General features: G+C 41.8%; 1 protein-coding gene across 4 annotated transcripts in view; it reads left to right on the forward strand.

Annotated features, from left to right (window-relative positions):
* The first annotated feature begins 1,271 nt into the window (after nucleotides 1-1,271).
* LOC26514902 (proton-associated sugar transporter A) overlaps nucleotides 1,272-26,361 on the forward strand; it is a 226,373-nt gene continuing 201,283 nt past the window's right edge. The window contains exon 1 of one of the 4 annotated variants that reach the window (XM_014910194.3): nucleotides 1,272-1,580. In XM_014910194.3, the coding sequence (XP_014765680.1) occupies nucleotides 1,393-1,580 (188 nt within the window). In that variant the 5' untranslated portion in view covers nucleotides 1,272-1,392. Of the gene's footprint in view, nucleotides 1,581-10,241; nucleotides 11,639-26,361 lie in introns of those variants that run through there. The other 3 variants (XM_032453847.2, XM_044715118.1, XM_032453848.2) reach the window with 3 other exon arrangements.

Genomic DNA, 26,361 nt, shown 5'->3' on the forward strand with positions numbered 1-26,361 from the left:
TATTATTAGATATACAGCGGATCGTATATAGTCGGCCGATCCTTATGAAATTTGGCATATCGAATTATTTTGACCAAAGAAGCATACATTGAAAATCCCATCCTTCTAACTTGAAAAACAACGAAGTTATGCCATTTCCGATCAATCAGTTATATGGCAGCTATAGGATATAGTCGACCGATCTTTATGAAATTTGGCAGATCGTATAAGTTGGACCAAATAAGAATCCATAGAAAGTCCCAACCTTCTAACTTGAAAAACAACGAAGTTATGCCATTTCCGATCAATCAGTTATATGGCAGCTATAGGATATAGTCGACCGATCCCGGCCGTTCCGACTTATGTACTACCTGCAAAGGAAAGAAGGGTGTGTGCAAAGTTTCAACTCGATAGCTTTAAAACTGAGAGACTAGTTTGCGTAGAAACAGACAGACAGACGGACAGACAGACAGACGGACAGACAGACAGACAGACAGACGGACAGACGGACAGACGGACAGACGGACATGCTTATATCGACTCAGGAGGTGATCCTGATCAAGAATATATATACTTTATAGGGTCGGAGATGTCTCCTTCACTGCGTTGCACACTTTTGACCAAAATTATAATACCCTCTGCAAGGGTATAATGATGTAAATAAAATAATGTGTTTTGATTGATGTCTCGTTTATTTAGATCAGACGCACACTTCAGTTATATATAGTACCTTTCTTAAGCATACTAAGACATACTAAGGTTTGTCACTTCGTGGTCTACAGATATACAAAATCAATCTTTACAAATATATAAATTTGTATAAAGATAAAATGTTTGTTTATACATAATTACGTTGACGCATGCTCAATAACACATTAAACTAGACAGAAAATACGAATTGAGAAGGGCCGAAGGTTTTTATACTCTTTCAGTCAAATGGATTTTTTGTTTTGTTAAGAAAAATATAGGATTAAACCAATTACGCATAAAGTATATTAAATGGATAAATTAAAAACAAAAAAAGGGTAATAACCCTTTAGTTAGTAGATAGATAATATTTACAATCCCTAGACGAAAGCTAAGACGTTTGAAAAAGATTGATATGGTAACTTTAAAATGTGCACCTAGCAGGATAAAAAAGATAAAGAGGGGGTCAGAGCGAAATTATGAAATCGACTTCATTCTGACGTGATTCTGATCAAGAATTAATACAGTTCATTTGGTCGAAGGAATCATCTTCACTACATCACAAACTTTTAGATAAAACTTTAATACCCTCTAAAGTGTATAAAAAGTCAGTACTACTAAATGGCTTCTGTTCAATGAAAAATATTTCAAACCTAATTATCATACATATTCGATGGTGGTTTAAGTTTCAATAGGGAAACAAACTTTAATTTATAGGAAAGTAATATGGAAAAATTACATGAATATCAGGGTATAACAGGTCGCTTACATCAATGGAGGGACAGCATTAAAGAAACCTGTAATAAGTTTAATGAGGATTATTTAAAAAAATTTACCGAACAAATAGAAAACACAGTCAGTGGTCAACTTAAAGGAAACGTCAGAGCTGAAAGTGACTTTTCTCATATATATAGGTAAGATATTTTTCAATACGATTGTCTGATACTATATATATATATATATTGAAAACCATTATGGCCAGTCACAGTGGTAAGGAGACGTAAAAATGCGAACAACGTTGTGGACATAAATAGTTAATATAAATCTAATTGGAACTAAAACACAAGTGTTTAACTTATAAGTTATATATAATATGAACCGTTTGAACGTGCGAACAGAGAAGGACTTAGGTGAAATTTTATAATAAATTAAAAATCATGATATATTTTTTAAATCATTTTTATCCCCTAGTAATCTTCCTAAAAAAATCTCCTTCCGATAAAATACACTTATTCCAAAGTTTTTTCAAATCCTCGAAACATGCCAAAATAACCCCTTTCCGGCATAGCCATCAGCGCCTTCTTCGATTCAACGTTTATTTCCTTAACCGACTTGAATCACGTTCCCGGAATGGTTTTTCGTATTTTGGGAATAACCAGGAGTCACACAGAGCCAAATAAAGAGAATATGGTTGCCGCGGAACGATAATTGTCAGATTCTTGGCGAAATGGGCACGAAAATGGGTGATGCACAAACCAAAAGTAGTTGGCCCATAATTGTTGTTTGGCCTAGTGGATGGAATTCATTTTGCACTACACAACGAAAATCGAACAAAACTGTCATGATGACTTTGATTTTTGTATCTTGTCCTTGATCCTCTTTGAAGTCTTTATTCCACTTTTAAACATTTTTCTATGACATGGTAGAATCACAAAGGCCTTCCACAACAACCTCACCATAACCCTTCGTAACCCAATCATCATTCCACATACAAAATTGGATGGCATTTGATCAATTAAATGTTAGTGTAAAAATCGAATGTACTCCTGGCCGTTTGGTAAATATTAACCGTCCTGCCTAGCCAGGGGCTTAACTGGATATAAGGCTCGAAGTTTATCTTGGCTAAATAGACAATAAAACCTATCAATTGCAAGGAAACTGACGTAAACCCAAATTTTTAAGATGATTAAGGTGATTAAAAAATTGCATAACTTATTATATGGAATTTTACGCTTATAACACGCCAACGCCCGTTGCTTGAAGTCTATTCAACAAAAAAAAACCGATTTCTCACATAATTTCCACCCAAATGATGCGTCGAGCAATATTTTCGAGAGCTTTCAAATTTAAATTGTTTCACCAGCCAACATCAAATATAAGTTAGTAAGATTTCCTAAGCTGCTTCCAAACTTTAGAGAACGATCACGAGCTACGCTCAAAAGATGTTCCAAAGATTGAATGGGCAACTGGGATCACACATCTAGGAATTGAAGCTTTCGGGAGGGGCTTAACTGGATATTAACTAAAATCTGTATTATATATAACTTAATTATACAAGCTGATGCTGGCACAACTTCGTTGCGCTTATCCTATTGTTCATATTCTCCGATGCCGTCATTAAAGGCGAAATGTCTGCCTAAATGGCTAATGTGATTGTTGGGCTAAACAGCCACTAGCAAATAAGATTAGAATAATGATATTTTGTTAAGCTGGAATGGCATTTATTCTGTCTGTCTCGCAGTTTCGCATGTACTTTGTTGTTATTTGTAGCGCATGCGGATTTAAGAGCTTTGGTTGAGCTTCTGCGCTTTGGTTGAGCTCTTAGTTTCATTATTTTCCATTGAAAATTAAGCCGCGCAGGCTTAATCGATAACATAAAAAAACCTTGTTTGGTTTGTGATTAGTGCACAAATAGAAACATCTATTACATAACTATTGCATCGGTTGTTTGCAGAGTGATACAAACGCTCATATATATATATATATATTAGGGTGGGTCGATTGAAAAATCGCTTAGGCACATATGATTTTTGGATTCTAGGGATCAAAATAAGAAACTTTGCTCAAGAGACCATACCTCTAAAATGAATTCTGATGTCCCTCGTTTTAACGTGAAGGAAAAATCTTGTTTTGACCCATTTAGAGTGCCCCAATCGAGTCCAAATGTATGAACGACCCCCACTAACTTTGGAGGGTCGACCCACCCATGCCCCCCTTTGGTACCCCCCTGGGGCCACCAAGGGACGAAAAGGAGAAAAGGCGGTGGGCGGAGCAACAGGTTTTGAGTTACATTTTCATAGCATACTTTTTAGGTGCTGTGATTTTGTGATATTTTTGTAAGGGAGAATCCCTAGGGGGGTCCCAGGGGGGAAACCACTTGTTCTACCTCCCTACCGAGTTCTACCTCCCTACCGAGCGCTGCTCGATTCTGGCCCGCAGGTACACTTAGTTACTTTAAGGGTGGCAAAACAGCTGCAACTACGAAAGATGAGGTCTCTGGTGTCTGTATCTGGTATAAGTGACGAAAGGTTCTCTACAGATGGGTTTTCTGTGCAAGTCTGCTTGTAATGCTCGGACTACTCGGCGCAAGTAACTACGATGGTAGCCTCCAACATCAACCTATTGTAAAATTCCCGACAATGTAAAGCTAGCGGATCCTCAATTTCAGCTTAAGCGAGTGGATTTGCTATTGGAGCTGGTTTATTTTGCGAGCTGCTTTGTGTGGGGCAAATTCATCATCATCAAAATCACCTGGTTTGCCCTTAATCCAGAAACCTTCCCATTTATCAACCACCAATTGGCTAATAAGGAGGTCGAGGATTATCCAGTAGGATCCGAAACCTAGCTTCGAGATTTTTACGTGGACGACGAAAACGCTGGGATTGGCTTGGGATCCTTCCACTGATCAACTGCTGCTTTCTTTTTCTGCTCTTCAGTCCACGTCCCGACGGTCAGTCTTATCATCAATACCGCGGTTGGACAATCCGCTTGGCCTAGTTGTATGACAAAAATAATCTTGCAAAAGTTGTGTTTGGAGAAACTTTCTTGGGATGAAAGCTTATCTCTTTTTACACGGAGAGGCAGTAGTTATCCCGGATTTTTAGTCATATCCAACGTGTAAGATTTCCGCGGCTGGCGCTTACTTCTGGAGCTCTGGTGGAACCCTGTGCCGAAGTAAAAGCTGGCTGGAGCGAGTTTTTGCGTATGTCTATAAGTTTGGTAGAAGGATCCGTTATAAAGGAATTACCGTTCATGATCTCAAGGAGGGGACTCGCATGCTTTTGTGGGCTGTTCAGCTCGCTCATTTGAGTGATGAAATAAAGACGTTGCAGACAATGGGAATGGTTCCCTCCTCCAGCTCGCTGGCTTCGTTAATCCTCTTTTTGGATCAGTTTGGATTGCTTCGACTAGACGGGCGGCTAACGAATTCATCCTTAGATTACGATGGTCGTCCCCCCATGAATTTTGCCAAGAAGCCATTGCGTAGCTTTCATGAGCAGAACATGCACGTTGGACCTCGATCGTTATGAACGATGATACGTTCTCAGTATTGGCCGATTGGAGGGAGAAAGACTGTGTTCAAGGCGATCAATAAATGCGAAAGATATTTTCGGATGAAGCCACGTTTGTTGGAGCTTGTAATGGGCGGTCTTCCGAAGGAGAGAGTGGAAGGTTATCAGGTCTTCAATGTAACCGGCATTGATTTTTGCGGTCCTTTCTTTTATAAGTCGGACGTTCGCAACAAGGTCAGCATATAATGTTACATCAGAGTTTTCATCTGTTTCACGACAAAGGCCGTCTACTTAGAGATGGTGAGGGATCTGTCCACCGCCGCCTTTCTGCATGCACTGAGGATATTCATTTCTATCAGGCCTCGACAGATCTGGTCCTTTAACGTCACCAATTTCTTTGGAGCCAAACAATCAATTAAGCAAATTAAAGCTAGTGCATTCCTGAATTCCCCGCTTCCTGTTCTATCGTTTTGATTGGCAAAGTCACTATTACGCTGTCAGCGTTTTGATAGCGGCCGAATTAAATAGACAAGGTTCAATTTCTATTTTCAATATTTATTATGGGTCAACTTAGCCCCAAAACAAATGCCGCATATCAAGTGCATAAAACTAAGAGCTTGCGCAGAAGCTCCACCAAAGCTCCCAAAGTGCATGCGCTACAAAAGAACAACAAAGCGCATGCGAATCTGGGAGAATTAAGGAATACGGAACTGCTGAAAATGGGCAATTAGTGAACCGCTGCGGTTAGTTACACTGACAGAACTAATTAGTAATAATTACGATAATTGATGCTGGCACAAGTCCCAACAGTCCCAAAATCTAATATGTTGGGTTGTTAAAATCCACCCGAAGCACTTTTGTGTTTTTTTGTCACGGCAAGGGCGCGCAAATCGGAAAGCTACGCGGTAATTGTGCATTTGCAGTTACTGCACAAGACTCGCCTTTTGTCGGTGTCGTCTCTACAAGCCTAAGTCTTCGCTTTTGAGCCACGCATTCCGAACTTTATGTTTACAGTCCTTTGGCATTCTTAAATTTTTTTTTAAGTTTCTCTTAAGCTGACGCGTTGCTCGTTAGATCTATTTAAAGTGACCAGAATCAGATGTTTGTTACATTTAGGTATTTTGAAAGGTAATCTTAAAACTATACTTTATCTAACAATCATACGCAAAAACAAAAAAAGTCAGAATTCCCGCTGCCCGCCGTTTTTTAATTTTTCTAGCAAACCGCCTTTATAAAAAGCCAGATTTGAAGGGAAAAAAGCGAAATTGGCAACACTGAGTTCATCCCTTCCCGTTTTCCCCACTTTGGGAAGCTGATTTGAAGGCAGCCAAGTATCATTTTACCAGGGTCGTAGGCTCGGCTGTACTAAAGACCGACGAGTTTCACACGCTTGTGTAAAATATTGCTGCAGTGATTAATTCGAGTTCGTTAGCCCCTCCCTCTGATCTGGATGTCCCCACTCCTTATCATTTTCTACACGGAGGGCCTCCTTCTAGTTTCAGCGAGCCAGATTTGGAAAAACGCAACATCAACCGGTTGGGTGCTTGGCAATGCGCTCTTTTTCTTTAGAAATTTTTCTGGTGCAGATGGTAGAAAGAGTATTTAACCCTTTTGCAGAAACGATCTAAATGCCGCGGCTCTAGTCATGGCATTGTTGTGAATGCATCGTGCTGGCGAAGGACGAAAATTTGCCGCCAATAAAGTGACCCCTTTCGAGAGTAACAGAAATGGCCGTCGGAGATGTGTGTCAGGTGGTGCTTCTGAGGACTGCGTCCGGAGCTAGAAGGCGGGTAGTCAACAAATTTCGCTTGTAGCCCCTTCAAGATGCTGTTGAAAGCTCATCTTCCAACGAAGGGAGTCCACTCGTGCTCGCACTTTATGTCTCTTTTCGCGTCGCCCGCTCTATATTCAATAATAAATTAAGCCAAGCTTATCTATTGCGGCGAAGCGGGGCGAATTAACAAGAGAGCGCAACTGAACTTTTTTTTACCTCCTGCTCCGCCCAATGCTAACTTATACTAGACTTCCAAATAACTTTAGTTTATTTTTCATTTTCCATTAATCTATCTATTATAATTATTTAAATAATTATTTATCTTTTAACGCTTCACCGGCCCCGTTGCGGGACCATCGCCGCCAAAACATTTGCTTGATTGACGAGACTAGCCGACATCGCCGCAAGAACGTTAGACCCTGCTGTTCCGAGGTCCGCGGTGCTGGTTGGGCGATGAGCGGCTCGCTTTTCAACAAGTGCCCGGGAGTCAACGCTGCGCCGTCGCATAGCTGAGGGCGACCAGGGACCTCGAGATCATCACGGTCGCGACTGCAACGAAAACGGTCTGCAGCTCCTCTGCGGTCAACCTCGTGCTGCCCACCGCTCGCAGGTGCTTTGCAGGTTTGTCACCTGCCTCCCAAAGTCCGCCCATGTGCGAAGCCCGCGGCGGTATGAACGCAAATACTCATCATTTTTTTGATGCGTATTGTCGCAGTTTATCCGTTTCGTTCTCGATTTGCTGCCGCGAAGTTGCGAACCGCTCCGACGAAGTTCGTCACGTTGTCGCTGTAAACGATCTGCGGACATCCTCGGCGCCCACCGAACCTTTAATATTCCAATAAAAAGGAATCAGTTGACAAATCAGACACTACTTTTAAATGAACTGCCTTGGACGCAAAATAAACAAAAGGGGCAATGTAGGACATGTAGGGTGGCCTACTACGAATATTCAATGTCGTCTTAATATGGAGCCATATATGGAGATTGGGCGGAGAGCACGGATTTGATTGAAGGGTAAATCTCCCATGATTTGAGTCATCAGATGAGGCTTTCATTTAAAACAGCGCATGCCTAATATCACGCACTTAGACACGATGTCGCAAGAGACTCACCAGTGCTCGTGGACTCACATGAAAATTTGATTCGTGCAAGTATCGAACATAGCGCTTTGTCAGCAATACTGAAAACTTGGCATCCTACGATAAAGAGCATTATCTAGTCGCCCCCCGACCCGCAACAACGAAAAGGTAAACCCAACCTGAAAAGCTTCATGGAAAAATGGATTTAAGTTCTGTAGACTTGGGCTAACAACCAGGTTTTTTTCGAATTTTTTAAATTTTTTCTTGATACTCGTGCTCGTTTAGATAGTTGGACAATTTTATGAAAAACTTCTTGATATTCGAAAAGTGAAGGTACACTATCAAAAGGAACTACTCATTTTTACAAATAAATTTTTTACATTTTTATAAAGCTGAACATGTAAATAAACCTCGCAGCAGTTTTAAGTGAGATGAAAATCCTTCTATCACTTCCAATTAATATGAGGTGGAGACCATTGCGGTTAATCGGACCGTATTCTTTTTTGCTTCTATCTGCAAAAGCGGATGTATCAAACCGGGGACTCGTTGGCCACTTTTCTTCCGGATCCGTCAAAAACGATGAATCTATAAACCAGATCGATTCTACCATCTTTTTTACGGCACCACCTCTTGACACGATATCTGCCGGACTCTGTTTAGTGGGTACATGCATCTACGTGCTATCCTCTCTTGAATCTCAGCAACTCTATATGATACGAACGTTGAAAACGACGATGGATGGGAACGAATCCAATGAAGACAAACTTCTGAAACTGACCAATATATACTTCGTTCGATCGGTACTTTAATAAGAGGCTTGATTTTGCGGCTTTAATACCTTCTGCTGATTTACAACCAATATAGACGCAGTCTCCATAGGCTCTCATCGATGCTTGAGATATTTTATAACAGTGATAAGGCAAGCTGAATTTTGTTCTACACTGTTTCCAAATGCAGTCTATCCATTATTCCAATCTTGCTTATTAAGCCACAGTTTATGTAACAGGACCTTTCCTTTAACAATAATTGGGATTAATAAGCGGGTCGAATAGCTTTGATGTCATCGAAAGAATGTTCTGCTTAGTCGCCCTTTGACCCATGACTGAACTATTTATTTCAAATTTAAATACGTCATCTTTGGGAACCCAAGCGATTCCTAATGCCTTAGCCAGATCTGAGTCCGAACGTGTTATTGGCTTGACGGTGCTCTCGGATGCAGTAATTTCAGGCGAGTTTGAAATCCACTTACTCATTTCAAACCCAGCGTTTTGAAGAACCTGAGTTACTTCAGACCTTAGTGTCTTTAGCTCCTCCATGCAACCAGCACCCGTTAACAAGTCGTCGACGTAAAAGTCAGACCCAATAACTTTAGCAGCTTGAGGGCTTGTATTTTTCTCGGTATTTTTCTACTTCAAACGCCTTATGGGCAGAAATGGGTCTGGTGCAGTGCCATATGTAACGGTGTCGAGCCTGCACAATATAATTGCTTGCAGGGGACATATGACCTAGGGATTCGTATTCTTCCATAAATTGCAAATAAATTTTCTTCAAGTTCGGATCTCGAGATAATCTTCTTTCTTGAGCGTCTGTCGGACGCTTGGATCCGACTTAAATGGAAGTCTGATTTCATATCGAATGAAGGCTGTATAAGATAGTTGTATTTCGATAATTTTCCTCATACAAATCTTTTTCTGGCGACCACATCTTCTTAGATGATAAAACTTCTTCCAACGACCAGAATTTTTTAAAATTGTAGTCTATTGATTCTAATATTTCTTCTTGGCAATTCAGGCTAGATACCGGCTGTTGAGGAGTAGACGAATTTGCCATATATTTTCCCAATACTATCCATCCAAGGAGTTTTGAAGTATGGGATGGTTCGGAGCTTGCTTAATTTGACCAACGGGCAAAAGTTCGAAAAAAGACTCAGCTCCAATTAACATATCTGATTAATATATCCGCTGAGGTTTATAAAAATATGGGTCTGCTAATGGCACGTTATTTGGGAGGGCCCAATCTTTCAGGTTCACTGACTGGTCAGGGTGATAGCCTAAGTTATTCCGGGGCCAATATGTGCTCGCCATTTTTTGTTTGAACGCTTACGATCGACGTCGCTAATAAAACCTTTTCTAGGGACCTCGCATACAATACATGTGAAGTAGATGGGACTTCATTCGTTAACGCTGGAGGAGGATTTTCTGATGGTGGTGGTAACGCCAAGTTATTTTCAGTCACTGTAAATCGGTGCAAAAGTTTATGCTGCGACCTTGCACAGGTTTGACATATAATCATCAAACTCAAACCTTTGCATTACAACAAAGGTAAGCGAACTGACTGCACAGGGTCAAAAAAATGGTCTTGAGCGTTACAATAACTGCAAGCTAGTATCATCTCTATTGAAAAACACCAACTTTATATAAGCAAAAGATTCTTGACCAAACACAAGCTGGTAACACAAAAGGTGTACTAATTTCTATTGCTTGACTTTTACTTCACTTTAGTCTCATACTTGAAACAGACCAGTTGTGTTAAAAAGTAAAAAAAAAAGAAAAATGATTAAAAAATCATTTTAAACCAAGAAACCAAGAAAACTATTGTTATTATTTAATTGTGGAATACCTGGGAGGCCTTTTTATTACAGTCAAAAGTAAAAAAAAAATCACAATTAAATAATTTGCTGAGTCATAAACGTATGCATATATGTGTGAATATATTTGAAAATTGAAGAAAACGCATCTCAATAAGTACCAAATAGTAGAACAAAAATGAATAAGTTCTAGAATATTTTACCTTTTTGTGGTGAAAAATATTCCGTATGGAAATTTCGTGTAAAGGCACTTTTAGCTGAAAATGATGTTTTATTTGTTATTGACAAGGAAAAACCACAAGAAGTAAATGAGATCTGGACAAAGGCAGAGAGGTCAGCAAAAAGCGTCATAATAGAATTCTTGAGCGACTCTTTTTTATCATTTGCTGATAATAATTCGATTGCTAAAGAAATTTTTGAAAAATTAGATTCGATTTATGCTCTCAGTGCGGAAACAATTATTGACATTTAAATTAAATGGTGATACTCCTCTCATTATTCATTTCAATAAATTTGACGAATTAATCTGCGAATTAATGGCATCGGGAGCAAATATCGAGGAGGTGGATAAAGTAGCTAACCTTCTTCTAACATTACCTTCAAATTATGATGGAGTTTTTACAGCGATAAAAACTTTATCTGCCGAACATGTTACTCTTTCTTTTGTCAAAAACGGCTTATTTGACCATGAAACTAAAATAAAGAATTTGAGCAAGGACACAAGCAATAAAGTATTTCAAGTGATATTTTTCAATAACAACAAATAAAAGGCATTGCATCTGAAATCAAAATTTAAGGCAAAATCCATGAAGAACTTTAAATCCTATTTAAAATGTCACCATTGCGGTAAGAAAGGTCACTTCAAGAAAGATTTCTTCAGTTTCAAAAAGGGTTTAGTGAACCAAGTTAAAAAAAAACAAGCACAAGTTGCTAATGTCCAAACAGGTGCGTTTATGTTGAGGCAGGGCAGAAATTATACAGGTGAAGCTGATGTATCCTTCGTATTGGACTCAGGAGCTTCAGACCACATGATAAATTACATAAATCTGTTCTCAACTTATTCTACCCTGGATACGCCAATCGAGATTGCAATTGCAAAGCAAGGTGCATAAATATATGCTTCTGCAAAGGGAACTTTACAGCAATCTTAATACGAATATTACACTCGAAAATGTTCTGTTCTGCAAAGATGTTCCACAGAATTTACTGTCCGTCTCGAAGATGCAAGCTGCAGGCATGACAATTGAACTCAATTCAAAGGGAGTGCACGTTTCGATGAATGGACAAGAAGTTCTTGAAGGTACGTGTGAAAATAATATATCAATGGTTTATTTAAAAATAAACCATGAAGCATATGTAACTTACTCAAAAATAAATCAAAACTATCATTTGTGGCATGAAAGATAAGGACACATTAGCAAGGAAAAGTTTTTAGAAATTGTACTAAATAATTTGTTTGAAGATGTAAAACTTGTAAAAGATGTTAGGTTGAATGATGAATTATGCGAAGCTTGTATAAATGGTAAACAAGCTAGATTTCCATTTAAAAAAACTAAGAATAAAGAACATATACGTAGGCCTTTATGTATAATTCATTCAGATGTTTGTGGTCCAATAACTCCTTCTAGTATTGATGGAAAAAACTATTATGTAATCTTTGTCGATCAGTATACACATTACTGTGTAACTTACGTGATGACATATAAATCCGATGTATTTCACTTCTTTAAAGATTTCATCGCAAAGAGTGAAGCTCATTTTAACTTAAAGGTTGTGAATCTTTACATCGATAATGGCAGAGAATATTTGTCAAATGAGATGAAAGATTATTGTAGCAAAAAAGGCATAAAATACCATTTGACGGTTCCACATACACCACAATTAAATGGAGTATCTGAACGCATGGTCAGATCCATAACTGAAAAGGCTAGATAAATGATTAATGGATCTAAATTAAATAAAGGATTTTGGAGTGAAGCTGTTGTTGATGAGAGCACTAGGACTGTGGAAAATGACTCAGAGTTTCAGAATGAGAGTATGGAACTGGTAGAAAGTATTCAGAATGATAGTATTAATAATTTACAACTGTCTATGAGTACTGTCTATGAATGAGAGTACGGATAAGAAATCTGATAATTTTGAATCAGATAAATAGCCTAGTGAGACAACAACTTTTAATAATTCCGATCCAATTATTATCATTGGTGAAGAGTTGCCTAGTATGCAATTAAAAGTAGTTGAAAATGAAGTCAGAAGAAGTGAAAGATTAAAAGACAAGCGAAAAACGTCTTATTGGTCTTTAAACAGTTGCTTAATGAATGCTCACACTTTATGTCATGACATCCCAATAAACTACAATGATATTAAACGTCGAACTGACAGAACTAAGTGGGAAGAAGCTGTAAAAGAGGAATTAGATTCGCATTCTTATAATGAAACTTGGACTTTAGTTGATCAGCCTTTAGATAAGAATATTGTTGATTGCAAGTGGGTGTTTACAATAAAAACTAACGAGCATGGCGAGCAAATTAAATATAAGACCAGATTGGTAGCTCGGGGTTTTACTCAGGAATACTTGTTAGATTATCATGAGACATTTGCTCCAGTTGCAGGAATATCTAGCTTTCGATTCATTCTATCCATAGCAAACCAATTCAATTTAAAAGTTCACCATATGGATTTTAAGACGGCATTCCTAAATGAAATTTTGAAAGAGAAAATCTTTATGAAGATTCCGGAGGGATTGCCAATGAATTCTCTTAAGACCTTCCTAATGAGCAAATTCAGGATGGCAGACTTATGTGAAATTATACACTTTATTTGAATAAAAGTAGAAAGAAGAGATGGATATTTATATCTTAGTCAATCAGCATACATTAATAATATTTTAAAGAAGTTCAATATGGAAGAATGCCATGCAGTCAGACACCACTTCCAACTAAGTTGAATTATGACACCTTAGACTCAGATGAAGAGTATAGTGCGCCGTGCCGAAATCTGATTGGTTGTTTAATGTATCTAATGTTATGTACCCGTCCTGATCTAAGTACAGCTATAAGTATTTTTAGTAGATATACAAACAAAAACAATTTAGAATTATGGCAAAATCTGAAAAGAGTTTTAAGATATTTAAAGGGTACTGTTGATCTAAAATTAACTTTTATCAAAAACGAAAATTTTAACTACACAATTATTGGCTATGTTGATTCTGACTGGGAAGGAAGTGTGTCCGATAGAAAAAGTGCAACTGGATTTATATTTAAAATGTTTAGCTCTAATGTGATTTGCTGGAATACGAAGAAACTAAGTTCAGTAGCTGCTTCTTCGACAGAAGCGGAATATATGGCTTTATTTGAAGCAGTAAGATAAGCTTTATGGTTAAAATCGTTAGTCTCCAGTATAAAATTTAAATTAAAAAAACCAATCAAAATACTAGAAGATAATCAAGGATGCATTAGTATAGTTAATAATCCTGCACGCCACAAACGATAAAAATACATTGATATCAAGTACCATTTTTCAAGAGAAGAAATTGAAAAGAAACTAATTACTTTAGAATATATTTTCACAGAACACCAGGTAGCTGATGTCCTCACGAAGCCGTTGCCTGGGCAAAGAAGTCCCGAAAAACGGTTTTTTGACCATACATCAAGATTTTGAGGGTGTTACAAATATTTCAAACATTTGTGATATACACGACCCAATAAACAATTCCTACTATGTCACTTCAAAAGTTCATTCACTTTTGTTTTTTTTGTTACACTGTGTAATTTAATTTAACAAAATTATGTTTTTTTTCTTATTTGTTTGAAGTTTTTTTTAACCAATGATTTGATTAAGGTTTTTCTGGGTTTTTCCTTAATCCTAGAACTAGTTTGATTTGATTCTAAAACTGTTTCTAGACGAATGTTCGTCCGTAGAGCGTTATGCGGCAACTACGTCAAACTTGAACTCACGGGAGTAACGGTAGGTCCCGGAGTCGTAGTCAAAACCGTAAATAGTCCTGACTAAATTTACCTGGATTCTGCAAGGGACTGCTCGGGTTGGCCAGACGCTTGCTGTGATCAGGCATGAGTTGATGTGGCGTGCTTGAAGTCCTGGGGTGGTTTTCCTCAAGTACCGGTGGGATGGTGGTTCGGCGGATTCCTTATCGGCCGGTCCTACTGGCGGTCCGTTTCACGGGAGCAACACTCGAAGTAGGTTAGATAGTGCGGGGTCGGCTGGTGGTCCGGTTTTACGGTAGCAACACTCGAGCTAGACTGGTATGCCGCGAGATCTCCTCGTGGTCCGTTTCAAGGGAGCAACACTCGGAGTAATGATATGACGCGGGGTCTACTTGTGGTCCGGTTTTACGGTAGCAACACTAGAAGTAGACTGGTATGCCGCGGATTCTACTTGTGAACCGTTTTACACAGGATCACTAGAAGTAGGTTGATTTTAAGTGCCGTGGACACTGAGTAACGAGACGATTGACTCTGATTTCGGAACTGTCTTTATTTCAGAAGAATAACTCTTATATAAGATGCTTAATTATACATCATTAAATCTAAGAAAGGTCAAAGTTCTGGACGTGCTAAACTAAGGTTAATGCCAGGGTCACCCACCTCTGAGTCTGCTGACTCAGATTGTTTGTTCATGTACTGCTTGCGCATTTCGGCTTAGCTGGCTGGTTTTTACTTGCATCGGTCAGTCGGTTATTCTTCCCGCTGATATGCTGCTTCTGCTTTTGGCGCCGTCTATTAGTGCTGGGTTAATAGGTTGGATATAGTTTTATGCTTATTACTAATTGTTTATAGGTGAGAAAATCGGTTAGTGGGTTTGTATATTGCGACATGCTGATGCATATTGATTGGATCAAATTACTAAGTGTGCATATAGGGTAGTAGGTCTTGGCACTAGGTGCCAACATTCTCCCCCCCCATTGAGGTACTCAATAATAGGGGCTGTGCGTTGTTGTTGGACCGTCTTAGTGAACCGATGTGTACCCTTGCGCTAGAAAATATTGTGTATCTTAAAACTAATTACTAAAATCTAAAGTTACTACAAAAAAAATTTTGAATTATGTGGGTGAGATCTCTACCAACGATAATTCTATCCGACCTGTTGTCTCCTTCGCCTTGTTGCGCGCCCTCGTAACCATTCTCCTTGGGCATCCCATGAAGTACTACACCTTTTTTCTGGTTGGTCAGTGCGCATACAGGACTCTTGGTCCTCTCTTGACCTTGCTTCTTGCTCCCTTTCGGAGATGCATGTTACCCATGCCAGATTGGAGGTGACTTCTACTCCTTGAATTTCCTTGGTTACTGGCCCTTTCACTCTGTGCTCTTCAGGTGTGAGTTGACAACCTTGGGCTTGTGGATTGGGGTCCGTCTGCGGCTCTCCTTGTTGATCTTGTCGTGGCTCGTTAGCTTCTTGTTGATCCGCAACGAGTGGGGAACTATGTACTCTTCCGGATTTTACTATTTGCTCCTTGCCGATGTATGCACTCAAACTTTGTCGTGGCTCGTTAGCTTCCGGTGTCCAAGCCGTCGTATTACCGACGACTTGTTCTGCCTTGCTATTAGGAGCTGATTCCGGTCGCACTGGCCCCATCACAATCCATCCAAGCGCGGTATTTTTTAGTAGTGGTTGTCCTTCTCCCAAATATGTCTGTTGTGGCCTCATAAGCTGGGAGATGATTTCGGCGCCCAACAACAGATCAATATTCTGGGGCTGCGTAAATTCAGGATCGGCTAAGCGCAACTGAGGTGAGATATTTCTTGGCGCTTGAATAGGGTGGGATGGTTGATTGGGCATTATTTCCGGTAGTACAACGACGTTGATTTGATCTTCGAAGTCAGTGGTTAATGATGATAGGGTCACCACAGCCTTTTTTCCTAATCTTGTTGTTGTTCCTCCCAGTGCAGCGATGTTCAGGGTTGATGGCTCCAATTGTAGTCCAAGTGTGTCAGCCATCCTTCTGGTGATTATGTTAATCTGTGATCCAGAATCTAGGAGTGTGCGGCATTGCTGATGGGTTCCGGCTGGGCCATGTACTGCCACTTGGGCGGTTGGTAAAAGAACGGTGGGCTTATCTGTAAGCAGGGCTGTGGCTGAACACACCCATCGTGATGAACTGGATCGAAGTGGAGCCGCCGACGTATTTTTCTGCATTGTTACTTGACTGGTTGCCTGACGCTCAAGGTTTTCTAACATCTGCTTCAGAGATTGTCGATTGGTTGGATCGGTGACGGCTAGTTCTAGAGCTGACAGCGTGTGTGGATCCAATCTTTCCTCAATGATGTGTATCAAGATTGGGTCCCAGTTGTCTGTTGACACTTTGAGTGCGTCGAGAGTGGCGACCGTTCGGAGCACGGTATCATGTAAGCTGCGCAGCTGGTCCGCTGATCCATTTGTTCTGGGGTGTCCGAAAAGCTCTTGAATCGCGGATTTAATCAACAGCCGTTCATTGTGGTATCGATTCTTTAGTCGTTGCCATGCATCCCGGTAACTGGTCTGTCCGCCAATCGACGTTGCGATTAGGTTTTGTGCTTCACCTGTTACATGATTCTCCAAATGACGGTATTTTACTGCATCACTGTAGTCTTGATCGTGGATGCATTCCGTAAAAATTTCGTAGAATCGTAGCCAATGCCGGTAGTCTCCGTCAAACTTTGGAATTTCTACTGGTGGTATTACAAACGGAGGTGCAATCGCGAGTTTTTGTGTTGATGCTGAAGTTGATTTCGATTCTTCGCTCAAAAACGAAAAATATTCTGCTCGTACAACCTGAAATCTGTCATCGGTGTGTCCATCATTTTTTATGGCTGGTTCCAGGTCGATGAGATCATGGTATCCCGTGACGATTTCCTTCCATAGCTCCTTCATGTGTTGTCTGACGTGTGTGGACACTTCCCGTCCTTCGGTGCGGTTGCACAGCAAGTCTTCCATATCGTCTAATCGTCCTTCATGTCTTCGTTTTAATGATGTTAATCGAAGGTCTTCTCCTTCGTTTCCTCGTGATGATTGTGCCTTTGGCTCGAGATTTTCGCCTGTTTTCCGGGGCCTTTGTGACGGGCCTGACACTGATGGGATTCCATCCGAAAATATTGCTTCATATTTTTTCACAAGCTCTTCTAGCGCTTTTGCCTTTGTGAAATACTCATTCTCAGGACTTAGTGCTAGCTCCTTGAGCTTGGCATCATTTTTTTTAAACTGGGTCCATGAGTGAGTGAGCTGTCTGAGTTTCTCTTCGAAGTATCCTCCCTTGAGTTTACGCTCTGCAGAGTCCTTAGTGAAGTTTCTTATTAGCCTTTGGATGACTATGTTGCTTTCAATTTGCTCATCAATGAGCATTTGGATTACGGGGTTTGATTCTGATCCCATTGTTGCAATGTATCTCTCCTCTCTCCCTTTGTTTTTTTTTTTTTTTTTTTTTTTTTTTTTTTTTTGAGTTAAATTGCGTTGAGGTTTGTGTTCAAGTTGTGATCCTAAAGGATCACGTCGGGGTCACCAAATGTTCGTCCGTAGAGCGTTATGCGGCAACTACGTCAAACTTGAACTCACGGGAGTAACGGTAGGTCCCGGAGTCGTAGTCAAAACCGTAAATAGTCCTGACTAAATTTACCTGGATTCTGCAAGGGACTGCTCGGGTTGGCCAGACGCTTGCTGTGATCAGGCATGAGTTGATGTGGCGTGCTTGAAGTCCTGGGGTGGTTTTCCTCAAGTACCGGTGGGATGGTGGTTCGGCGGATTCCTTATCGGCCGGTCCTACTGGCGGTCCGTTTCACGGGAGCAACACTCGAAGTAGGTTAGATAGTGCGGGGTCGGCTGGTGGTCCGGTTTTACGGTAGCAACACTCGAGCTAGACTGGTATGCCGCGAGATCTCCTCGTGGTCCGTTTCAAGGGAGCAACACTCGGAGTAATGATATGACGCGGGGTCTACTTGTGGTCCGGTTTTACGGTAGCAACACTAGAAGTAGACTGGTATGCCGCGGATTCTACTTGTGAACCGTTTTACACAGGATCACTAGAAGTAGGTTGATTTTAAGTGCCGTGGACACTGAGTAACGAGACGATTGACTCTGATTTCGGAACTGTCTTTATTTCAGAAGAATAACTCTTATATAAGATGCTTAATTATACATCATTAAATCTAAGAAAGGTCAAAGTTCTGGACGTGCTAAACTAAGGTTAATGCCAGGGTCACCCACCTCTGAGTCTGCTGACTCAGATTGTTTGTTCATGTACTGCTTGCGCATTTCGGCTTAGCTGGCTGGTTTTTACTTGCATCGGTCAGTCGGTTATTCTTCCCGCTGATATGCTGCTTCTGCTTTTGGCGCCGTCTATTAGTGCTGGGTTAATAGGTTGGATATAGTTTTATGCTTATTACTAATTGTTTATAGGTGAGAAAATCGGTTAGTGGGTTTGTATATTGCGACATGCTGATGCATATTGATTGGATCAAATTACTAAGTGTGCATATAGGGTAGTAGGTCTTGGCACTAGGTGCCAACATTCTCCCCCCCCATTGAGGTACTCAATAATAGGGGCTGTGCGTTGTTGTTGGACCGTCTTAGTGAACCGATGTGTACCCTTGCGCTAGAAAATATTGTGTATCTTAAAACTAATTACTAAAATCTAAAGTTACTACAAAAAAAATTTTGAATTATGTGGGTGAGATCTCTACCAACGATAATTCTATCCGACCTGTTGTCTCCTTCGCCTTGTTGCGCGCCCTCGTAACCATTCTCCTTGGGCATCCCATGAAGTACTACACCTTTTTTCTGGTTGGTCAGTGCGCATACAGGACTCTTGGTCCTCTCTTGACCTTGCTTCTTGCTCCCTTTCGGAGATGCATGTTACCCATGCCAGATTGGAGGTGACTTCTACTCCTTGAATTTCCTTGGTTACTGGCCCTTTCACTCTGTGCTCTTCAGGTGTGAGTTGACAACCTTGGGCTTGTGGATTGGGGTCCGTCTGCGGCTCTCCTTGTTGATCTTGTCGTGGCTCGTTAGCTTCTTGTTGATCCGCAACGAGTGGGGAACTATGTACTCTTCCGGATTTTACTATTTGCTCCTTGCCGATGTATGCACTCAAACTTTGTCGTGGCTCGTTAGCTTCCGGTGTCCAAGCCGTCGTATTACCGACGATTTGTTCTGCCTTGCTATTAGGAGCTGATTCCGGTCGCACTGGCCCCATCACAATCCATCCAAGCGCGGTATTTTTTAGTAGTGGTTGTCCTTCTCCCAAATATGTCTGTTGTGGCCTCATAAGCTGGGAGATGATTTCGGCGCCCAACAACAGATCAATATTCTGGGGCTGCGTAAATTCAGGATCGGCTAAGCGCAACTGAGGTGAGATATTTCTTGGCGCTTGAATAGGGTGGGATGGTTGATTGGGCATTATTTCCGGTAGTACAACGACGTTGATTTGATCTTCGAAGTCAGTGGTTAATGATGATAGGGTCACCACAGCCTTTTTTCCTAATCTTGTTGTTGTTCCTCCCAGTGCAGCGATGTTCAGGGTTGATGGCTCCAATTGTAGTCCAAGTGTGTCAGCCATCCTTCTGGTGATTATGTTAATCTGTGATCCAGAATCTAGGAGTGTGCGGCATTGCTGATGGGTTCCGGCTGGGCCATGTACTGCCACTTGGGCGGTTGGTAAAAGAACGGTGGGCTTATCTGTAAGCAGGGCTGTGGCTGAACACACCCATCGTGATGAACTGGATCGAAGTGGAGCCGCCGACGTATTTTTCTGCATTGTTACTTGACTGGTTGCCTGACGCTCAAGGTTTTCTAACATCTGCTTCAGAGATTGTCGATTGGTTGGATCGGTGACGGCTAGTTCTAGAGCTGACAGCGTGTGTGGATCCAATCTTTCCTCAATGATGTGTATCAAGATTGGGTCCCAGTTGTCTGTTGACACTTTGAGTGCGTCGAGAGTGGCGACCGTTCGGAGCACGGTATCATGTAAGCTGCGCAGCTGGTCCGCTGATCCATTTGTTCTGGGGTGTCCGAAAAGCTCTTGAATCGCGGATTTAATCAACAGCCGTTCATTGTGGTATCGATTCTTTAGTCGTTGCCATGCATCCCGGTAACTGGTCTGTCCGCCAATCGACGTTGCGATTAGGTTTTGTGCTTCACCTGTTACATGATTCTCCAAATGACGGTATTTTACTGCATCACTGTAGTCTTGATCGTGGATGCATTCCGTAAAAATTTCGTAGAATCGTAGCCAATGCCGGTAGTCTCCGTCAAACTTTGGAATTTCTACTGGTGGTATTACAAACGGAGGTGCAATCGCGAGTTTTTGTGTTGATGCTGAAGTTGATTTCGATTCTTCGCTCAAAAACGAAAAATATTCTGCTCGTACAACCTGAAATCTGTCATCGGTGTGTCCATCATTTTTTATGGCTGGTTCCAGGTCGATGAGATCATGGTATCCCGTGACGATTTCCTTCCATAGCTCCTTCATGTGTTGTCTGACGTGTGTGGACACTTCCCGTCCTTCGGTGCGGTTGCACAGCAAGTCTTCCATATCGTCTAATCGTCCTTCATGTCTTCGTTTTAATGATGTTAATCGAAGGTCTTCTCCTTCGTTTCCTCGTGATGATTGTGCCTTTGGCTCGAGATTTTCGCCTGTTTTCCGGGGCCTTTGTGACGGGCCTGACACTGATGGGATTCCATCCGAAAATATTGCTTCATATTTTTTCACAAGCTCTTCTAGCGCTTTTGCCTTTGTGAAATACTCATTCTCAGGACTTAGTGCTAGCTCCTTGAGCTTGGCATCATTTTTTTTAAACTGGGTCCATGAGTGAGTGAGCTGTCTGAGTTTCTCTTCGAAGTATCCTCCCTTGAGTTTACGCTCTGCAGAGTCCTTAGTGAAGTTTCTTATTAGCCTTTGGATGACTATGTTGCTTTCAATTTGCTCATCAATGAGCATTTGGATTACGGGGTTTGATTCTGATCCCATTGTTGCAATGTATCTCTCCTCTCTCCCTTTGTTTTTTTTTTTTTTTTTTTTTTTTTTTTTTTTTTGAGTTAAATTGCGTTGAGGTTTGTGTTCAAGTTGTGATCCTAAAGGATCACGTCGGGGTCACCAAATGTTCGTCCGTAGAGCGTTATGCGGCAACTACGTCAAACTTGAACTCACGGGAGTAACGGTAGGTCCCGGAGTCGTAGTCAAAACCGTAAATAGTCCTGACTAAATTTACCTGGATTCTGCAAGGGACTGCTCGGGTTGGCCAGACGCTTGCTGTGATCAGGCATGAGTTGATGTGGCGTGCTTGAAGTCCTGGGGTGGTTTTCCTCAAGTACCGGTGGGATGGTGGTTCGGCGGATTCCTTATCGGCCGGTCCTACTGGCGGTCCGTTTCACGGGAGCAACACTCGAAGTAGGTTAGATAGTGCGGGGTCGGCTGGTGGTCCGGTTTTACGGTAGCAACACTCGAGCTAGACTGGTATGCCGCGAGATCTCCTCGTGGTCCGTTTCAAGGGAGCAACACTCGGAGTAATGATATGACGCGGGGTCTACTTGTGGTCCGGTTTTACGGTAGCAACACTAGAAGTAGACTGGTATGCCGCGGATTCTACTTGTGAACCGTTTTACACAGGATCACTAGAAGTAGGTTGATTTTAAGTGCCGTGGACACTGAGTAACGAGACGATTGACTCTGATTTCGGAACTGTCTTTATTTCAGAAGAATAACTCTTATATAAGATGCTTAATTATACATCATTAAATCTAAGAAAGGTCAAAGTTCTGGACGTGCTAAACTAAGGTTAATGCCAGGGTCACCCACCTCTGAGTCTGCTGACTCAGATTGTTTGTTCATGTACTGCTTGCGCATTTCGGCTTAGCTGGCTGGTTTTTACTTGCATCGGTCAGTCGGTTATTCTTCCCGCTGATATGCTGCTTCTGCTTTTGGCGCCGTCTATTAGTGCTGGGTTAATAGGTTGGATATAGTTTTATGCTTATTACTAATTGTTTATAGGTGAGAAAATCGGTTAGTGGGTTTGTATATTGCGACATGCTGATGCATATTGATTGGATCAAATTACTAAGTGTGCATATAGGGTAGTAGGTCTTGGCACTAGGTGCCAACATTCTCCCCCCCCATTGAGGTACTCAATAATAGGGGCTGTGCGTTGTTGTTGGACCGTCTTAGTGAACCGATGTGTACCCTTGCGCTAGAAAATATTGTGTATCTTAAAACTAATTACTAAAATCTAAAGTTACTACAAAAAAAATTTTGAATTATGTGGGTGAGATCTCTACCAACGATAATTCTATCCGACCTGTTGTCTCCTTCGCCTTGTTGCGCGCCCTCGTAACCATTCTCCTTGGGCATCCCATGAAGTACTACACCTTTTTTCTGGTTGGTCAGTGCGCATACAGGACTCTTGGTCCTCTCTTGACCTTGCTTCTTGCTCCCTTTCGGAGATGCATGTTACCCATGCCAGATTGGAGGTGACTTCTACTCCTTGAATTTCCTTGGTTACTGGCCCTTTCACTCTGTGCTCTTCAGGTGTGAGTTGACAACCTTGGGCTTGTGGATTGGGGTCCGTCTGCGGCTCTCCTTGTTGATCTTGTCGTGGCTCGTTAGCTTCTTGTTGATCCGCAACGAGTGGGGAACTATGTACTCTTCCGGATTTTACTATTTGCTCCTTGCCGATGTATGCACTCAAACTTTGTCGTGGCTCGTTAGCTTCCGGTGTCCAAGCCGTCGTATTACCGACGACTTGTTCTGCCTTGCTATTAGGAGCTGATTCCGGTCGCACTGGCCCCATCACAATCCATCCAAGCGCGGTATTTTTTAGTAGTGGTTGTCCTTCTCCCAAATATGTCTGTTGTGGCCTCATAAGCTGGGAGATGATTTCGGCGCCCAACAACAGATCAATATTCTGGGGCTGCGTAAATTCAGGATCGGCTAAGCGCAACTGAGGTGAGATATTTCTTGGCGCTTGAATAGGGTGGGATGGTTGATTGGGCATTATTTCCGGTAGTACAACGACGTTGATTTGATCTTCGAAGTCAGTGGTTAATGATGATAGGGTCACCACAGCCTTTTTTCCTAATCTTGTTGTTGTTCCTCCCAGTGCAGCGATGTTCAGGGTTGATGGCTCCAATTGTAGTCCAAGTGTGTCAGCCATCCTTCTGGTGATTATGTTAATCTGTGATCCAGAATCTAGGAGTGTGCGGCATTGCTGATGGGTTCCGGCTGGGCCATGTACTGCCACTTGGGCGGTTGGTAAAAGAACGGTGGGCTTATCTGTAAGCAGGGCTGTGGCTGAACACACCCATCGTGATGAACTGGATCGAAGTGGAGCCGCCGACGTATTTTTCTGCATTGTTACTTGACTGGTTGCCTGACGCTCAAGGTTTTCTAACATCTGCTTCAGAGATTGTCGATTGGTTGGATCGGTGACGGCTAGTTCTAGAGCTGACAGCGTGTGTGGATCCAATCTTTCCTCAATGATGTGTATCAAGATTGGGTCCCAGTTGTCTGTTGACACTTTGAGTGCGTCGAGAGTGGCGACCGTTCGGAGCACGGTATCATGTAAGCTGCGCAGCTGGTCCGCTGATCCATTTGTTCTGGGGTGTCCGAAAAGCTCTTGAATCGCGGATTTAATCAACAGCCGTTCATTGTGGTATCGATTCTTTAGTCGTTGCCATGCATCCCGGTAACTGGTCTGTCCGCCAATCGACGTTGCGATTAGGTTCCGTAAAAATTTCGTAGAATCGTAGCCAATGCCGGTAGTCTCCGTCAAACTTTGGAATTTCTACTGGTGGTATTACAAACGGAGGTGCAATCGCGAGTTTTTGTGTTGATGCTGAAGTTGATTTCGATTCTTCGCTCAAAAACGAAAAATATTCTGCTCGTACAACCTGAAATCTGTCATCGGTGTGTCCATCATTTTTTATGGCTGGTTCCAGGTCGATGAGATCATGGTATCCCGTGACGATTTCCTTCCATAGCTCCTTCATGTGTTGTCTGACGTGTGTGGACACTTCCCGTCCTTCGGTGCGGTTGCACAGCAAGTCTTCCATATCGTCTAATCGTCCTTCATGTCTTCGTTTTAATGATGTTAATCGAAGGTCTTCTCCTTCGTTTCCTCGTGATGATTGTGCCTTTGGCTCGAGATTTTCGCCTGTTTTCCGGGGCCTTTGTGACGGGCCTGACACTGATGGGATTCCATCCGAAAATATTGCTTCATATTTTTTCACAAGCTCTTCTAGCGCTTTTGCCTTTGTGAAATACTCATTCTCAGGACTTAGTGCTAGCTCCTTGAGCTTGGCATCATTTTTTTTAAACTGGGTCCATGAGTGAGTGAGCTGTCTGAGTTTCTCTTCGAAGTATCCTCCCTTGAGTTTACGCTCTGCAGAGTCCTTAGTGAAGTTTCTTATTAGCCTTTGGATGACTATGTTGCTTTCAATTTGCTCATCAATGAGCATTTGGATTACGGGGTTTGATTCTGATCCCATTGTTGCAATGTATCTCTCCTCTCTCCCTTTGTTTTTTTTTTTTTTTTTTTTTTTTTTTTTTTTTTTGAGTTAAATTGCGTTGAGGTTTGTGTTCAAGTTGTGATCCTAAAGGATCACGTCGGGGTCACCAAATGTTCGTCCGTAGAGCGTTATGCGGCAACTACGTCAAACTTGAACTCACGGGAGTAACGGTAGGTCCCGGAGTCGTAGTCAAAACCGTAAATAGTCCTGACTAAATTTACCTGGATTCTGCAAGGGACTGCTCGGGTTGGCCAGACGCTTGCTGTGATCAGGCATGAGTTGATGTGGCGTGCTTGAAGTCCTGGGGTGGTTTTCCTCAAGTACCGGTGGGATGGTGGTTCGGCGGATTCCTTATCGGCCGGTCCTACTGGCGGTCCGTTTCACGGGAGCAACACTCGAAGTAGGTTAGATAGTGCGGGGTCGGCTGGTGGTCCGGTTTTACGGTAGCAACACTCGAGCTAGACTGGTATGCCGCGAGATCTCCTCGTGGTCCGTTTCAAGGGAGCAACACTCGGAGTAATGATATGACGCGGGGTCTACTTGTGGTCCGGTTTTACGGTAGCAACACTAGAAGTAGACTGGTATGCCGCGGATTCTACTTGTGAACCGTTTTACACAGGATCACTAGAAGTAGGTTGATTTTAAGTGCCGTGGACACTGAGTAACGAGACGATTGACTCTGATTTCGGAACTGTCTTTATTTCAGAAGAATAACTCTTATATAAGATGCTTAATTATACATCATTAAATCTAAGAAAGGTCAAAGTTCTGGACGTGCTAAACTAAGGTTAATGCCAGGGTCACCCACCTCTGAGTCTGCTGACTCAGATTGTTTGTTCATGTACTGCTTGCGCATTTCGGCTTAGCTGGCTGGTTTTTACTTGCATCGGTCAGTCGGTTATTCTTCCCGCTGATATGCTGCTTCTGCTTTTGGCGCCGTCTATTAGTGCTGGGTTAATAGGTTGGATATAGTTTTATGCTTATTACTAATTGTTTATAGGTGAGAAAATCGGTTAGTGGGTTTGTATATTGCGACATGCTGATGCATATTGATTGGATCAAATTACTAAGTGTGCATATAGGGTAGTAGGTCTTGGCACTAGGTGCCAACAACGAATGTGGATCATTTGTGTTGTTTCCAGAATACCCAAATGTCCGAATAAAAGTATTATTATACCCTTGCAGAGGGTATTATAATTTTGGTCAAAAGTGTGCAACGCAGTGAAGGAGACATCTCCGACCCTAAGAAGTATATATATTCTTGATTAGGATCACCTCCTGAGTCGATATGAGCATGTCCGTCTGTCCGTCTGTCTGTTTCTTTGCAAACTAGTCTCTCAGTTTTAGAGCTATCGAGTTGAAACTTTGCACACATCCTTCTTTCCTTTGCAGGCAGTATATAAGTCGGAACGGCCGGGATCGGTCGACTATATCCTATAGCTGCCATATAACTGATTGATCGGAAATGCCATAACTTTGGTGTTTTTTAAGTTAGAGGGTTGGGACTTTCCACACATGTTATGTTTGACCAAAATG

The sequence above is a fragment of the Drosophila ananassae genome, chromosome 2R (assembly GCF_017639315.1).
Source record: "Drosophila ananassae strain 14024-0371.13 chromosome 2R, ASM1763931v2, whole genome shotgun sequence".
Taxonomy (NCBI): domain Eukaryota; kingdom Metazoa; phylum Arthropoda; class Insecta; order Diptera; family Drosophilidae; genus Drosophila; species Drosophila ananassae.